This window comes from Mauremys mutica, chromosome 7, assembly GCF_020497125.1.
Source record: "Mauremys mutica isolate MM-2020 ecotype Southern chromosome 7, ASM2049712v1, whole genome shotgun sequence".
Classification (NCBI taxonomy): domain Eukaryota; kingdom Metazoa; phylum Chordata; order Testudines; family Geoemydidae; genus Mauremys; species Mauremys mutica.
Window position 1 is genome coordinate 24,927,300 of NC_059078.1, and position 18,143 is coordinate 24,945,442.

Sequence of the window (18,143 nt, forward strand, 5' to 3'; positions counted from 1 at the left end):
CCCAACAACATAAAATAATGGTGTTGGGGACTTTGGACCCATTGAGTAAAAGTCTGGTAGGTGCTTTTATTTGAGTTGGGGAAGAAAAGGCAAAAAATGTTCACGAAAATTTTCATTGAAAATGTTTTGTGTATTTTTGCTGATTGTGAAAAAATTTGACCATCTCTACTTTTTATTAATAGAGAAGATTCAAAGAATATAGAGCCTATTCACGAGACTTTTACCTCCTCCATCCCACTCCCATTCCTCCTCCCTCCCTCTTACCCCCCTTTTTCCTTTGTCTTGGACATCAGTTAGGTTGGATTGTTTCCTTCTTTTAATAGGCAGGTTTTGTTTGAAGATAGTATTCCAGTTTTACTGCAATATGATTTGTATTCTACTCATCCCTGATCCTATCGAGAAATGACTAATTCTAGGTACTTCTCATCGGTCATTTGTAATGGTAGCTTCCTTCAGTTCTGGTCCTCGGGGTAATTGCAGTGTTTTTCACATGCAAAAATTATTTTTCTGTATCTTTTTCAGTATTTAAAATGAGAATTTTCTTTTTTAAAGCTGGTTGATGACACTAACGCAACAAGGAAAACAATGCACTATGCACTAAAACCAGGTAAGAATTTTCCTTTTAAAGTCAACACGTACTCGTTTGTAGTGATAATTTGTGTTGAAGATCATTTGCCAGAATAATAATGACAGGACTAATGGGGTTTGTTTGACCATGCTTTTAAATGCAGTCTTGTGATCTTTTTGACAAAAAACAATATTGCTTTTGTACATTTTGTGCTTGTAAAGAATTGCAAAGGCAAATTGTGCAAGATAAAATTAAGTATAAAGATGATTTTGACTGTTAGTGGTTTTACATCAAAATATTGTAGAACTAAGACTCCTTACTGGAAACTAATTTTTGCTACATACACTAATGTGAAAAATCAGTTTAAAAATTGTCAAGACTGCATCTTAGTCACATGCAAGTAGTAGCCTGCAAGCAGAGTGTGGAAATAATGTAATGCAAATATGTAAGCAGCTTAATGTAGCACTAATGTAATCACACCCTAAATAAAGTTCTACAGTAGTTACCTTGCAATCGATTATCACAAAGATCCCATGATGGGATGAAGACTTTGAGTGACAACTTGCTCCTCAAGCACTATGGAACTTTTGACCATAAGGGTAGACTTATCTGTGCAGGAGACAGAGCTTTCTTTGGGGCCAGTTTGAGACCGCGGACCAAATTCCCCCAGGCACCAAGGACCATCAGAAATCTCACCAACTTCGTTCCAAGTGCAACGCGCATTTCTTCAACCTGCCTTCTCTAACATAAATACAGAGCAGTACATTTAAAAAATAAACAGAACCCAATCAAAACAAAACTGTACTACACACATAATTCTTTCCCTGGGGAGAGCATGAGATGGAACAAACCACATGCAATAGACGTTAGTCACCTCACTTAATGCATTATTGGAAGGCGCTCAGATCTTAGCTTTATATTTTGTATATTTGAGAATTACTTGATGATATTGTGCTGCAGTGGTTGTCAGTACCAAATATGAAGATGAGATTACATAATTATACCATAACTTACTTGCACAGTGCTAATTCTGCTTTATTTTTTGAAGTACATTCCCCGTGGGCTGGACCAATAAGGGCCATTGCCATTACCGTTCCCTTAGTTGTCATCTCAGCATTTGCAACGCTTTTCACAGTGATGTGCCGTAAAAAACAACAAGGTATGGTGTTTATTTGGCATGTTGTTTCATTTGAAGGAGAGTTTGCTTGTCAGAGCAAATCTGAAAGGAAAATAGATTTATTCAAAACACAAAATTCTTTATCATAAGAGCTTTCCTTTTCACTCTCCCCACCCCTGAATCCACCCCCAAACCTCTGCATCTGCTGGAACTTGCAGCAAAGTCTTAAAATCCAGTGTTTGGTGTTAATTTGTTACCCTGGAAAATATTGTGTCATATGTCCTGCATTATGACTTCACTGCAAAATGCAGCAGAAGGACAAGATGGGTTGTGTGAGGAGAAATCTTATTTGGTTTGTTTGTTTTTTGTTTGTTTGTTTTGAATGTCTATTAGTGGAAGTAGTAGAGGGGAGATGATAAGACTATGCAGAGAGTGAAGAGATCCAGAAGATGATATATTTTAAACTATTTCCTCTTTCAATACAGAATTATTTAACTGATGAATCCTAGTGGAAGGAAAGTAAGACCCTGAAGCGTGCATGTAAGCAGGTGTCAATCCCAGTCTGCCATGAATCTGCACCCACTAGAATTAGTCCAAACTTACTACCCCTTCCTGGTTGGCTTTATTCAGAATTCAGATAACAGCAAAACCCCTTAAATCTCAACCTAATCCTTCTCCTTACATTTGACTATTCGTAAGGTTTCCCTGCAGACACTTCCTAACTTAGATTCAAGCAACCTCTGCTCACTTCTGCCTCCCTTATATCTAGGGTAGAGCTCGCAAACCATACCTGGCTCACTGATTTATCAGGAATTAGTCAATACTGCGGTTCCAGGGAGTGATTGGGTTTCCCCCATATAGAAGATGGGGTTTCAGCCCCCATGCCTCACAGATCAGTGATACCTCCCTGGATCTTGGGGATGAGGGATTCTACAGCTGGCAGAATTTATCTGGGCTGAGTCCTTTTCCCTTCTGGCCGTTTATGACATTATAGCATGGCTCCAGCAAAAACTCAGATGAACACTAAAGAATATGGGCATGCCGCAGAGAGATTGCACATGTTTCTGAAGGGTACCAGGCCCCCTGGAGTTTCATTCTCTTCCCTACCAGTATCGCTGTTTTAAAAGGAGCCCATTGCATTGCTAAGCAGGAAACACTACAGAGAAGTATGTTTGAACTTTCTGATTTCTGAACAAAGAGGTGAGGTGCCTATAACAGTACTGTCGCAATTTCGTAGGGTCGGTGGAGGTGAAACTGTTTAATTTCTTCTGTACACACAGCAAACCTTTCTAGACAGGTCTTAGCACATGCAGTAACTATCCAATCAGTAACATCTTTCACCTCACAGGCTGATAAAATAGAAGAGGAAGAAGGGAGGGAAAAACGAATGTCTTGGGATGAAGAGCCTTTTACTATGTACTTGAATAATGAGTCTGTCGAGGTTAAAGAAAATTTTTGATCTTGGATAGAGTGAAGATTTTTGCGTTTGTTTTTTTTTTCCCCTTCCAATTTAGAAAATATATATTCCCATTTAGATGAGGAGAGCTCGGAATCTTCTACATATGCTGCAGCGCTCCATGTGGAAAGGCTCCGTCCCCGGCCAAAAGTGTTCATCTGCTATTCCAGTAAAGATTGCCAGAAACACATAAATGTCATTCAGTGCTTTGCTTATTTTCTTCAGGACTTCTGTGGCTGTGAGGTAAGATCACCACTTCTTCTTTTAATGTTTGGAATTGCCTTATTCAAAACATTGCCCCCAAAACTCGTGATAGCCTAGCCCTGGAAAATATTTCACCTAGACAGAGATATTCTAATCTATCTTTGCTAAAGAGAGTAGCTTCCATTAGTGTTAGTGGAAACTGCCTACATTAATTTTACCTATGTGAATTTTCTCCATTTAGAGAAAAAAAGCAAACCAAATAATGCATAAGACACAGTATTGTACATAATTTGTGTCAGTCCTAATTCTCTCCTTCAGTCATCCGTAGCTCTTTATATATTAACTACCAGAAGCATATGCACACATAATGCTGGTCTAGTTATCAGAATATATATCTTCTGTAGATTACAGACACAAAGAAGCTCTACAATCTATCTAATTGAATTTAGTATTTCTAAGGCACTTCTTATGCCATGGTATTGAAGCAGTGATCTTGTGATGCACATTTGAATCAATCAGAAATCTTGTCCAGAAGAAGGATTTGTGCAACACACACATTATACATAATAAAACCTGGCTAATTTGGATTCACCCCTGAAATTCTTTATCATCCTCGATGGCTTATTCAGTACATTTTTAATTCTTTTGGTGCTATATGAAAACATCAAAAAGCATTTTTAATGGCATATAAAAAATGGCCTAGGCCTGTATCTTTATATTTTTTTTACTGTCTTACTTTGATTCAAAATGATATCAGAAAAATATCAAAATGACAATTTGATTGACTAGGTTCAAGTTCTCTGGCTGTTTTCTAAACCTGAGAGAAAATGTAACCAATAGTTCATTTTTTAAAAGGCAAAACAATTATTAGTTTACAGGAAACATTTATTTCTTTTGTTAAACTTTAATCCAATCAAAGTCTAGTTAGTATTATGTATGAATTCAAATATTAGTATTTAGTCATATAGCAAGTGTGTCCCCTAGTGGTAGAACACATTATTTAAAATCATTGCTTGTTTTCGTTATTGTGCTTCTGTTATTTTATTTTTATGTTATTAATTTACTCAGACTTAAAACAGTCAGAATAAGATGTCTTATATTTAGCTTATCTGAATTCCTTTTTTTCAGTTGTGATGATAGCACAGCATCACCACAGCTACGTGGAATGGAGTTAACGCCAAGTGCTTTTTGCATAACACCTCCAGTGTCATTCAATATTTGGTAAACAAAGTACAACGAGAGCTAGATAAAGATAGAATATGTAGCAGTCATGTTTAATATAAAAAAAGAAAGTTCAAAAGATGACAATGAAGATATCTGTATCTTTGGCCTACGGAATTGGATTATTGTCTTGTAAAGCAAAGGGGCAATGGGATTTATTGCTGTTTAAAATGCCAACCTAATTATGCTAAAATTAAAAAGCCTTGTTCATAAGTACACATAGTAAAAGCACAATTCCTGGTCTCTCACTGACAACCGCCCCCCTACATTTATCAAGGCAACATATATCCCAGCTGTAAAATGACACAGGACTCACCACATATCTTCAAAGTTCTTATGCATCCTTAGGATCATGATTCTGTGCAGTAGCTTCCTGTATATTATATATATCTATAAAATATTTGGTTTTAGACATGCACATTGTTGCTACCATAGTAGAATCATACAGGGAGATCTGTGTATATACAGCAGATTCAACATGTTAATCACACAAGTGTACAGTAACTAAGGGTACGTCTACACTTACCTGCCGGTTTGACGCGGAGAGTTCGACTTTTTGGAGTTCGAACTATCGCGTCTGATCTAGACGCGATAGTTCGAACTCCGGAAGCGCCGCGGTCGACTCCGGTACTCCACCTCGTCAGAAGGAGTTGGCGGAGTCGACGGGGGAGCCGCAGAGTTCGACCCCGCCGCGTGTGGACGGGTGAGTTGTTCGAATTAGGGTACTTCGAATTCAGCTACGCTATTCATGTAGCTGAATTTGCGTACCGTAATTCGAACCCCCTTCTTAGTGTAGACCAGGCCTAAGAATTGCATGTAGCACATAGAGTGGAGTGCTCAGAGTGGGTTCATTTCCCTCTTTAACTAGGTAGATAGATGCTCAGTCACTTGGGACCACTCTTCCAAAATTTTCCAGGTTTGTTTCTTCTTCACAAGCACGACACTGCAGTGTTTTTTACCCCCTGCTTTGGAAGCAGCTATCCAGCAAACACATAATTGTTTGGCCTTGTACCATTATTTGTAGATTTGGTGCTTTATAAGTAGGGCCCTACCAAATTCAGGGTCCATCATGGTCAATTTCATGGGCATAGGATTTGAAAATTGGTAAATTTCATATTTTCAGATGTTTAAATCTGAAATTTCACAGTATTGTAATCATGGGAGTCCTGACCCAAAATGGGAGGGGGGGTCACAAATCTGTTGTAAGGGAGTCATGGGATTGCCACCCTTACTTATGTGCTGCCTTCAGAGCTTCCTGCAGCCACAGGAGGTTCCCAGAGGTGGAGGTGGAGGTCGGTCTGATTGCCCCTGTGCTGCTGGGAGCGCCCCAGCCAGGGGCTCCTAGCTGCTAGTCCTGGCTTGCTTTTCCTCTGCATAGCTGCTCTTGGGTACCTCTCCCGGCTTCAGAAGGCTCCGCAACCCCCCACCCCACTCCACACACTCACTTTTTGCCCCCATCGCTCCGCAGCCGCAAGAGGAGGGGTCACTGTACAGGGTGCGCCCCCCTTCGAGATGCAATTATTAGCTTGTTTCAGTAAAATAAAAAAGATCATGTGAGCTTAACAGGATTTATTGATTGACACTTTACAACAGCAAATAACACTCAGGGCTCAACTCCCTGATTGGTAGATACGGGCATCTGAGGCAGTTTTGTAGGGTAGCCTACAATTGGTAGACTCAAACTTGAGAACCAAAGCCTTAAATTAACAAAAACAAGTGAAAAAAATGTTCTGGTTTCAAATGTCATTAATTGAATGTCAGCATGGAGCATCCAGCAACTGTGTCTTTCTTCATTTTCTGTCTCTGTGTTGAAGACACCTGTCTGTGTTTAGAAACTGCTCTCTCTGCATCAATGGAGTTTGCTGGAATTGTCAGACAGCGCCGAGCTAGCCTTGCAAGATGGGGAATTCAGCCTTCCACTGAGTTCCAAAACTGCAGCATGGGCAAACTACAGTCCGCTTCTTTTGCAATATTTTTGTAAACCGGTATCTCCAGCCTACAATTCTTATCAGAGCCAGGAATTGCGTTAAGCAAGGTTAAATCCACCATCAACAGGAGCACTGTTGTTAGTTTCCTGTCTGTCCCATCTTTGGCCTTGTCAGTAATAAAATCAAACAGAACATGCAATACATAGTTGTCTTGCTCATCTGTGGACTCATCCTAAATAATTTCAAAAGACTCACATGAGTTAATTTGAGACCTGATCTCCTCAAAATGTGTAGCAAAAACCTTTGGGAGGTAGGCCTGTCATAACTTATTTGCACTTAGTAAGAAACCGGCATTTTGTACATTCCATTGAATGAACTCACACAGCTTTGGGTGATCAAGTTTTTCCAGTGATATATTAGCACTTACAAGTGCATCCACAAGTTCCATTTTAACTAAATGACTAGTCTCAGAGCTCGCTGTCATCTTCTGAAAAAGAGAAGAAATTGTTTTTGTTTTTTTAACTTTTTGTTTACCAGCAATGCAGTATCTGCATCCTTCTTTCTGCTTTGATGGATTTCCGAGTCTAAGTGGCACTCAGCTGTTGCCTGATGTGTGTGATCCAATGAAACATTGCAACTTGTACAAAATAGTTTGTCAACCACTGGCATGTAGAATTAGGTTTCCAAATTCTTTCACACAATCCACTGCAGTAATCATTTTTGAGATTTTTATTTATTTTGGACATTCATTTTATAGTAATTACACATCTTCTGGTAGGCAGTCAACTGAGATCACTATACTACAAAATCTCCCCATTGTCTATATCTACAAAATCAGTGAGTTGAGCCCTGAGTGTGATTTGCTGCTGTAAAGTGTCAATAAAAAAATTCTGTCAGGTGCTTCACCTTTTTATTTTTATTGAAATAAGCTAATAATTGCATGTGGGGGGAAGGGGCAGTTCCCTGTAGCAGCTGCAAAGGGAGGGGGACAGGAAGCGAGTTGGGAGGAGGGGTTGCGGAGCTATCTGCAGCCGGGAGAGATAACCAAGAGCAGCTTTGCAGGGAAAGAGCAAGTCCTGTCCTATCCCAGCCATGCCCAGACTAGCAGCTAGGAGCTCCCTGCTGAGGCACTCCCAGCAGCACAGGGAAGATTGGACCCAACTCCTCAAGTCTCCTCCAGCTGCAGGAACCTCTGGGGCTGCTGTCCAGTCCCAGAGCATCCTGCAGCAGGGGGGGGCACCCAGAAGTGGGTCTGGTCTCTTCCTCACCTCCCCCCATCCCAGAGCAGCTGTGCAGGGGGATGGAGCTAGGAGCCCCCTTTACTGGGGCACTCCTAGGAACAAGGGGAGATCAGATTTCATGGGGAAGGGCTCATTTCACAGTCACGTTTTTCATGGCCATGAAATTGATAGGGCCCTATGTACAAGTAATACAGGAATGTAGGTATATTGTTCCTTAAACAATACTTAGGCAGCAAAAACACATTATAACTAGCATTTTCAATAGAACAGTCGTGAAAGTTAGCCTTCTTGCCCACAGGGCTTGCAGGTTTCTGTAACCCATTGAAAATACGTAGTTCCCATGCCAAATGTACAACCCTTACTCGCTTTGACGAGCACTTACCAACAAAAGTAGTTCCATTTACTTCAGTATGACTCTACCTGTCAGTAAGTGTTTACCCAAGTGAGCAAGAGTCACAAAGTTTACCTCTTTGTTAACTACTCTTAAAATGTATCACTTATTTCTGTTTGAAAATAGTTTCCATTCACAGCATGGACGGACCTTAGTCTTCCTCATCTTTGATTCACATCTGCTTAATAAATACAGGCGGGTTCATTGAGTATTTACAACACATCTAGCCTTTGTTAAGTTGCTAAATCCAGCATTGAATGTTAACCAAGATGCTCTCTTCTTTCCCAGGTTGCTCTGGATATATGGGAAGATTTTAAAAATTGTAAGGAAGGGCAGAAAGAGTGGCTTATTCAAAAAATCAACGAGTCCCAATTTATCATCATTGTATGTTCCAAGGGAATGAAATACTTTGTGGAAAAAAAGAACTGGAAGCACAAGGGAGCAACCAGAGATGCTGAGAAAGGAGAACTCTTTCTGCTTGCCATATCTATCATCGCAGAGAAGCTGCGTCAGGCAAAGCAGAATTCAGATGACCTCTGCAAGTTCATTGCAGTCTACTTTGACTATTCCTGTGAGGGTGACATTCCTGGCATTGTGGATCTAAGTACAAAGTACAAGCTCATGGATAACCTCCCTCAGCTTTACTCTCACTTACACTCCAGAGATCTGAGCCTTCAGGATTCAGAGTTGTACCCTGTAAATATTAGCAAAAGAAACTACTTCAGGAGCAAAACTGGCCGGTCCCTTTATGTTGCCATTTGCAATATGCACCAGTTCATTGAGCAGGAGCCTGACTGGTTTGAGAAACAACTCATTCCTTTTCCTCAACCTCCTTTACATTACCAAGAACCTGTGTTGGAAAAATTTGACTCAGGCTTGGTTTTAAATGACTTAGTGAGTAAACAGGTGACTGATGGGGATTTCTACCTGAAAACAGATGTAAATATTATCCCTGCTGTAAATTCAGACTCTCACTGTATAATTCAGCACTTTAACCTTGGAGAAGATGCAGAGACTCAGGACATTCAAGTTGGTAGCTCTGTTCTTCAGCCATTGTTGCATGTTGTAAAAGCTGCCAATCTTCCAGATATGCCTCGGGATTCAGGAATCTATGATTCTTCTGTTCCTTCATCTGAGTTATCTCTACCTTTAATGGAAGGACTTTTGACAGACCAAACTGAAACCTCTTCCATTACGGAGAGTGTCTCTTCATCTTCGGGTTTAGGTAAGATGCAGTAGTTTTTCTAAATTGCATTAATACAAAATATTCACATGTCGCTGTAATACCTTTAGCAACATAAAACTAAACATTGAGTACATAAGTACCATGGAATAAGGGACCATATAAGAAGCTGGAGAGAAGGCTAGTTAAAATATAGAGCTAGTCAAAAAAGGCAAACTTTTTTATTTTTTTAGTTGGTGGCAAAAAATATTCATCAAAGTTTTAAATTTTGATCATTCTCTAAGCTTATTTAAATTTGTTTTAGAATTTTTTTTTAAAAAAAAATTAAAAAATTTAAATTTAAAAAATTTAAAAAAAAATTCAATTTGCATGTAGAATCATAGAATATCAGAGTTTGGAAGGGACCTCAAGAGGTCATCTAGTCCAACTTCCTGCTCAAAGCAGGACCAATCCCCTAATAGATCTCCTAGCTCTAATAGAATATAAAATGGTGTCTTCCCCTAGTTGATCGAGAGTCATTACTGTACTGCAGGTAACTAAAAGCTCAAAAAGAATAGGAGTACTTGTGACACCTTAAAGACTAACAAATTTATTTTAGCATGAGCTTTCGTGAGCTGCAGCTCACTTCTTCGGATGCATAGAATGGAACACACAGACGGGATATTTATACATACAGAGAACATGAAAAGGTGGAAGTATGCATACCAACAGGCAGAGTCTAATCAATTGAGATGAGCTATCGTTAGCAGGAGGAAAAAAAACTTTTTGAACTGATAATTAAGATGGCCCATAGAAGGTGTGAGGAGAAACAGACCTGCTTGATGATTCCTCGTTAACAACCACATTTTGAGACCTGTCAGTTAGCCAGTTCTTAATCCATTTAATATGTTAATTTTATATCACTCTGTTTTTTTTCATCAAAAATGTTGTGCAGTACCAAGTCAAATGCCTTACAGAAGTCTAAGTATATTACGTCAACATACTTACCTTTATCAATCAAACTTGTAACATCATCAAAAATATATATAAAATTAGTTTGATAGGACATATTTTCCATAAACACATATTAATTTGCATTAATTACATTATCCTCCTATAGTTCTTTGTTAATCAAGACCCCCTCCATTATCCAGGATCAATGTCAGGCCGTCAGGCCTGTTATTACCCAGGTTATCCTGTTCACCCTTTTTAAAAATTGGCACAACATTAGCTTTCTTCAAGTCTTGTAGAACTTCCTCAGTGCTCCAGGACTTCCTGAAAATCAACATTGATGATCCAGTGAGCTTCTCTTCCAGCTCTTTTAAAACTCTTAGATGCAAGTTATCTGGACCTGCTGATTTTAAAAGGTCTTACTTTAGTAGCTTCTGTTTAACATCCTCCAGAGATACTAGTAGAATGGAAAGAATGTTATCATCATCATATGAGGAGACTACATAATCTGTATAAGGTTTCTATCCTGGATACTTAGATTTTTAAGTCACATAAATTTAGACTAATGGTAAATCTTCATGCAGTTATCAAATGTCTGTGCATATTTCAGGACAAACCTTTCCTTTCTCCTTTAAAGTAGTATCCACTTTCATCTCATAGTAGTTTGATCTGATAACATTTTTCATCCTGACAGAATACTGTTCCACAAGAGAAGCCTCTCAAACAGGCCATTGAATTAGGGTGGATGCACTAAGCTTCAAACTCACTTAGCTCTCTAACCTCCTTCATTGGGCATGACATAATGTTAGCCCATTCATCAGTGAGAACTTCTCTGAGTAGACCACCATGAGGAAAGGTTTGCATTAGTTCTTTATTTCTGATCATAGTGAGGGTAATGCATTATGATATCAACTGGTTGTGTTCGTTTCAACATACAGTTGACCGTTGTACAAATAAAATAATCACTGTTCAAAAAATAAAATGCCCTTTTTTTTTCTTTCCCAGGAGAAGAAGAACCCCCTGTGCTCACTGCTACAAAATGCCTAGTCCCTGGAATATGTAAAGCAGAACTTCATTGCCACATCCATACCGATGAACTGCAGGCAATTGCACCTTTATAATGTCTTACAAGATTGTTAAGCATTGCCACTTTATCAATAGGCTCTGTTTGTGTGTTAACCATCACATCACCCCCCAACTGCTAAAACTTCTTGAAGGAACAAATGCTTCCTTGAAGGATATCTGTTATTCCTAAGGGAATTGGTGGCCAGTAGACGATTACCTGTAAATCTCTTTATAGGCTCTTTTCTGATCTAAAAATGTAGCATTGAAAAAGATGAAGGTACACTTTGAAATTACCATCTTAAATTGCATGTTGAAATTATACTCTTTACAGATATCACAATCCAAAATCACTTCTGATGTTTTTATTAGAAATATTTTTGACTGAACATACAACAGCTAGTCACTTTTGGCTTGGATCGTTAACCATCTCAATGGTACAGCATGTTTTGCAGCAGAAATTATGGTTTTAAATGCTGAAATATTTGATAGTATGAGTATTTTAGTGATGATCAGTGGGATTTTTGTGACAGGAGTCATGGTCATAAAATGCCAAAGGCCAGACCTAGTAAATCTCCATTAGACAAATATTCCTTTAGCAAACATTTAAGCATTTTTTTCAACCCTGTCCCTCCAAAAATTTTATCTAGTCCAGTGCATTCCAGTGGAAGGTAAAAGCATGTGTCCTGTCCCCCACAGCTCCATCTCTATCCATATTTTGACACATATTGTGCCATTCTGTCATTTCAGCTCCAGGATGGTACAATGCAAGGCTATAGGACACACATGTTTATTGGATTTCCTGATGTCCATTTCAAGGTTAATTGTTTTTTGTGGAAACCTATCTTCAGACTTAGTTTCTTTTAAATGGTCTTAGTTCTGTCTGATTTTGTGGACGATAAAATTCCTGTTCCCTATGTGTTTCCCACATTGAGCTCATTGCAGTATCAGGAACTTGATTTAGGAATATTCTGTTTTAGAATGCCGCAGCCTGTGCGGGGTGAACATTGCAACAGATGCAGTAAGTGAAGCTTCTTGCTAGCCTATCCAGAGCTAGGGTAATTATTTCTATTTTTTAAAAATTCTATTCTTGACAAGCTGGCTACGATATCTCACAAATAAGGCCATGGTGAACCATATCACTTATATAATTTAAAAAAATCCTATATACCTCTATAGAATGATGCAGTGGAAAGTGAATCTCCTATCGTCTTCCTGGATGGGTTGGTGGGAGAAAGGATGTAGAGAGTAATGGAGAAAGGGTCACCAAATCTTGTCTTTGTATGGGCCTGAGGACAGCCCTAATAGAGTTCGTGCTTGTTGTAGAAAGTATGTAAACTCCAAGTTTCCCCATAAAACTGTGCTTCACATCCATTTGGAATATAGGAATTTACAGCAGGCAGTGAGTGACTGGCCATCTGCACATCTTTGTATTGAGCAGCCACAAGGCAAATGTGTATTGGTTATTTTGAAGTTCCCAGTACTGAAAATCCTAGTGAATGGGATAAATATTCATTTTAAACTCATGTTATATTAAGCATAATTCTAACTACAGACACCCTATAATGCATCTGGCCACATTTGTCTGAAGACAAATAGCATGAAGTTCCTTCTCTTGCAATGATGATTTAGGTATATCTTCATGTGAGAGACCCCTACTGCTTCCAGACAGCAATTCCTCATAAGCAAAATAAAATTTTAATACCTCCAAATCTTGCCACTGTAAATAATAATAAAGGATGTCCTGTCTGGCTACCTGTGCCAAATTTACTAATCTGGGATCTAAACTGTACCCTGTCCAATCCCATTGATTTGGGGTTGCATTGGGTGTTAATCAGGGTGTAATAATAGTTCTAGCTGTCCATAGCTGTCAAAAACCTTTCTGTAAGTGGAACTTTCTCAGTCCTGAGTTTGTTCATTTTAATCTTAACTGCTGAGTTTTGATACGATTCTCAACAGGTATCTGAGTAGTTTAATCATATTTAAATGTAATAATTGGCAGCAGAATCCAGCACACTTCATAACTGTGGTACAAAACAATAGAATGAGGAAGATACATACACCAGTATTTATGCTTTATGATGGAGCTTTACTTCTACTAATGTAAAACTCTTCAGCTATTTTTCACTGTAATTTTTCTGCTAAACTCAAAGTGAATGCCACAAGCTCAAAATGTCACAAGGATCTTAGTTAATTCTAAATAGTGTGCAAATGATCTGAAAGCATAGAAACAACTACAGAAGATTTTTATATATTGTGCCTTGGGTTGTACTGAAAGCAAAATTCTTACAGTTGCCCCATTTTTTGGAAGTTTAAAAACACTTGGGTCAAATTAGATAGCATCATTTAAGAGCAATTCCTGCCCTACCACCTGCAGGTGTGGAGGACCCTGACTCAGTGGGGTTTGTGCAGTTCCATTGCAGAAAGAAGCGAAGACTGGATGCCTGGACACCAGGCAGGAGGTTTGATTGGATGCCAGGCAGGAGGTTTTCACCTGCTATGTGCAGCAAAGCTGAGCTCTACAGGAAGGTGGCTGGACAAGTCACAGCCTATTACTGTGTGCAGGACTAAAGATTTGGGTGAATTCCTGGCTCCATTGAAATCAATGGCAGAATTCCCAATAAATTCAGTAAGGCCAGGATTTCATTTTTAAATATGGATTGATGAATCCATTGCAAACTAACATTAGTGTTTTCTTACTTATAAATTTGGTGCACAATCCTGCTAATCTTAACTGAGTCTTGAAGTTATAGATAGTCTGGGGAGATACCACAATCAAATTAATTTTAGTCAAATATATTTTTCTCCACCAGGCAGTGGATGGAAGCCTAATTTTGAACGCCTTTGGGGGGAAAAGAACAGAAGTCATTGTAGGCTTTGTGTAGAGACTGTAGAAAATAGCAGACCACTTTGGATTTTTATTTTAATGGAATGGAATTATAAAATGGAAGGAAATAATGTTTAATTTACTTTAGTGATTTTTTGACAAAGTTAGCCACTCTGATTTTTAAATTCAGAAAAATTGCATACATATTTTGGGGGATAGAGGAGGGGAGTTACTACTGAATTTGCAAGAATTCTGTTTTTTTCCCTTAAGAGGCCACGAGCAAAAGCTCTTGTAAAAAATTTTTTAAAAACCAAATATGTTGATATACATTTTAGAGATTAGTTTTCTACTATTTTCATGTGTGAGTAAAATCTAAACAGAATGTAAATGGTGAAATAATCCCTCTTGTTACTACTAGAGTCTACAAATGTGTTGAAATGTGATCATTTTGATGTGTTTATAAGATATATGTTTCTCTGAGGATGAAAAAATAGCGGAAAGCTAAGGATGCAAGATGTAGCTGTATGTTCAATATTTACATTGATAAATATAGTTTCCGTATTTTGTACCTGTATATAAACTGTTGACAGTAGACAGCAGCTGATATTTGCAGAAATTTTTTTATGGTACCATAATTTAGAAGTTACACATCAAAATAAAGAGTCATAAGGCATGGTCCTGTTACTTTTTAATTTTGTATAATTAGCATGTTTTTTTTCTTTTTTAGCTAAATGTAGTGTAAGCAAACATACCATTTCACTATGCTTCTATTAGCAGGTTAATAGTACTCAATCTGAGATTTCTGCCTAATTATTTTTATTCCTCTTCATATGTCACATTTAGGAGATAAACTGATATGTATTCAGGGACTTTTAATATCAAACAGCTGTAAAAAAAATAGTTGTCTACAAGTTCTGTATAGAAAGATGGCTTCTGTTAATTTTTGAAGTAAGACTCCTTGAGTGCAGTAATTGTAATTATTCTCCCTGTACATTACCAGAAGGTCCCACAATGATACATGATTCTGTATGTCAAGTGAAGTTTAATTACATCATCCAGAAAATATGTGATAGTTTGGACTGAATGAGTTTGATTCAGAAGAAGTGAAAATGATCTAATTTTTATTTAGCCTCTTTTTCATCCAAATGGATTCCAAGCACTTGTCTAATGTATTCTGCAAATTATTCCCCCTAAATAAAGACTACTCAGGTAAGTCAGGGTTTTTGGAATGGACTCATACACAGTATGACCCTGTCTAGTCGAGAAAATTATGTACGAATATATAAGGGATGTGTTAAGTATTACTTGTTTAATTAGAGAATTGAATTGCTTGTAACTATACTGAATAAGCACAAACAGTTAATTGTCCACGCTAGCCAGGCTGAATGAGTTTAAGTTTTGCATTCACAGTGTTGCCATCTTAAATTTTTCATTTGCAACGTGTCTGGACATCTGTCCCAAAATTCCTGGGTTGTCTGCTGTAACAGTGTATTCTGGGAGATTTTTAAAAGCCTCTAGTACAGTGGTTCTCAAACTGTGGGTTGGGACCCATGTTAATGGGGTCACCAGGGCTGGCTTAGATTTGCTGGGGCCCGGGGCCAAAGCTGAAGCCCAAGCACCACCGTCCGGGGATGAAGCCTGAGGGCTTTAGCCCTGGTTATCGGGACTCAGATTACAGGCCCCTGCCTGGGACTGAAGCCCTTGGGCTTGGGCTTTGGCCTCTCCCCACTTGGGGCTTGGGCTGGCTCAGGCTTTGGTCCCCCCTCCTGGGGTCATGTAGTAATTTTTATTGTTGATGCAATGAAGTTTGAGAACCTCTGCTCTAGCTCATTGTCATACAGTAATGACAGGACCAGTTGAACCATTTCAGCTTGTCTACATCGACATTGGCAAAAAACAAGTTCATAAAGTAAGTTCATAAAGAACTGGTTAAACCTTAAATAGTTATTAAACCTGATGAAAGTAGCTTTTTCTAACTGGTTATTGGACCACTTGTAATCCATTTGCGTATGGATGCAAAACATTCTATGAACTTTACCTGGTTTAATTTTTCAAAGATAGGCCACCCCTGTATATCATCTGCTCTCTGCTGAAGTATTGAGCAACCTCTGAAGAAAGAGCAAGTTCAACAGCACACACACATTTAAAACATGAAGTGGAAGAATCCTGTATCCAGCTGAAACTACACATCTAGAAGATCTCTTTAAAAACACGATTTCATACTTAAAGCATAGGCATTTCCTTACCTGCATATGCTGGCTCCGTCATGCAGCAGGGTTTAATGATCAATGTAACATCATAAAATAGTGCATGCTGGGGCTTCAGTTGGAGTGGGGAAAGTCAGTGGTCAGTATGGTCAGGTATAGCAAGGGACCAAAAATCATGTATTAAACTAATAATGTGCTATTTCGTTTAGCCTGGATTTTTGAGTGTATTCAGAATCTAGCTACTGAAGTTGCTGGGGTTTTAAAGGAGAGTTTGCAAGTCTCCTTTAAACATTCTTAAATGTATTTTAGTATGAAATCAATTAACTACAAACCTAATTACTCATCAGCTAAAACTAACATAGAAATCTAGGGTGAAATCCTGCCCCCCTTGAAATCAATGAGAATTTTCTCAGTGGGGCCAGGATTTTACCTCTGATTTCTAACTAGTGAGCCAAATTCTACCCCCCCCCCGTACATTGGTGCAACTTAATTGATTTCAGGGAAGTTTTCATGTGCATTTGTTACATTCTAGATGTCTTTAAGACATCTTGTCAATGCAGAAATCCTATAATATTCCATATTCCACCATTAATATGCAGAGATTTTAGAAGAATTTTAAGAAGGGAACAACTAACTGGTCACAATCATGCAACTTTTCAGTGTTTTCAAATATACTATATTGTTGCCACTAGAGAAAACATCCTAACAACTGGGGTTTTGTTTGTTTGCTTGTTTTAAGAATGAAATGACAATGAAATCTTCCCTAGCAGTGAGAACTGGCACAAGTTAGAGTTCTTCCACTATATCTTGGTTTTCCTTTCCCTAAAATAAAATAAAAACCAGAAGCCTAACTTTCTTTTTTCTTTTTAATCTTAGATTTAAATGATGTGGTGACTTGCTACTGAAATTCCCTCACAGAATTATTTGTCTATGTGAGTTATATATCATATATAAAATATGCACACTACATAAAATTTGAGTATTCTGAACATATAAACGATCAGACATTAATTATTTTGAAACTGTTGGGAGCCAAAGATTAAATCATATGTCAGTCAAAAGGTAATTTTTCTTCAATTTGCCAGAAATTATTTGATTTTACCTACAGTAAGAACTCATTATCACAAGCTATTCATGTTCTCCATAATTCCTGGGTTTGTCGACGGATAGCCTCTAAGAATACCTCTCACAGGTGTAAAATGTCTCCATCTTTTCCAACTGTGAGTTTACTCTGAAGCATAACGAGTATGATCTGAATGCCAACAATGCTAGACATCTCAGTGTTGATCATTTGAGCAGAAATATCTAGCTGTTGTCCCTGTCTACTTTAGCTGGATGCAGTAGTGGATACAGCAACCAGCACTCTGCCTCCCTCCCCCGCCCCCAACATACATTTGTCACAGTTTAATACAGTTGTAAACAGTAGGACTGTTAATATTTTGTCTCTTTCTGACTCAGCTTGAGCTCACCCTCCAAATGAGTTCCCCGTCAGCCGGGAGGAAAGAAACAAACCACAGCTGGGCTTCCCTTCATGGTAGTTGTAAAGGTGTCCAGTACCACTGCTTCTATTGAATGATGCTGAATAGAACAGTATAATATTATTAGTTAACATGTTGCTTACAATCTACGGGCTATATTTCACACTTTATCTTTGAATTAATGGTGGACCCTGGTGGTCCACAGATTATGTCTAAGATTTCCAAAGGGGTTGGAACCTCCATTTGAAATTTTTTAAGGATCCACAAATGAAAAAAAGATTGAAAGCCACTGGCCTAGATCCATAGACCCTAATTGAAAATATAATTCAG

General features: G+C 38.4%; 1 protein-coding gene across 1 annotated transcript in view; it reads left to right on the plus strand.

The window, feature by feature from the left end:
- The window catches only part of IL17RD (interleukin 17 receptor D), a 92,790-nt gene extending 77,156 nt beyond the window's left edge, over positions 1 to 15,634 (plus strand). The window contains exons 9-13 of the mRNA XM_045022844.1: positions 553 to 607; positions 1,617 to 1,727; positions 3,200 to 3,384; positions 8,415 to 9,351; positions 11,245 to 15,634. Of these exons, the coding sequence (XP_044878779.1) occupies positions 553 to 607; positions 1,617 to 1,727; positions 3,200 to 3,384; positions 8,415 to 9,351; positions 11,245 to 11,360 (1,404 nt within the window). The 3' untranslated portion in view covers positions 11,361 to 15,634. The remainder of the gene's footprint in view (positions 1 to 552; positions 608 to 1,616; positions 1,728 to 3,199; positions 3,385 to 8,414; positions 9,352 to 11,244) is intronic.
- The last annotated feature ends 2,509 nt before the right edge of the window (positions 15,635 to 18,143 follow it).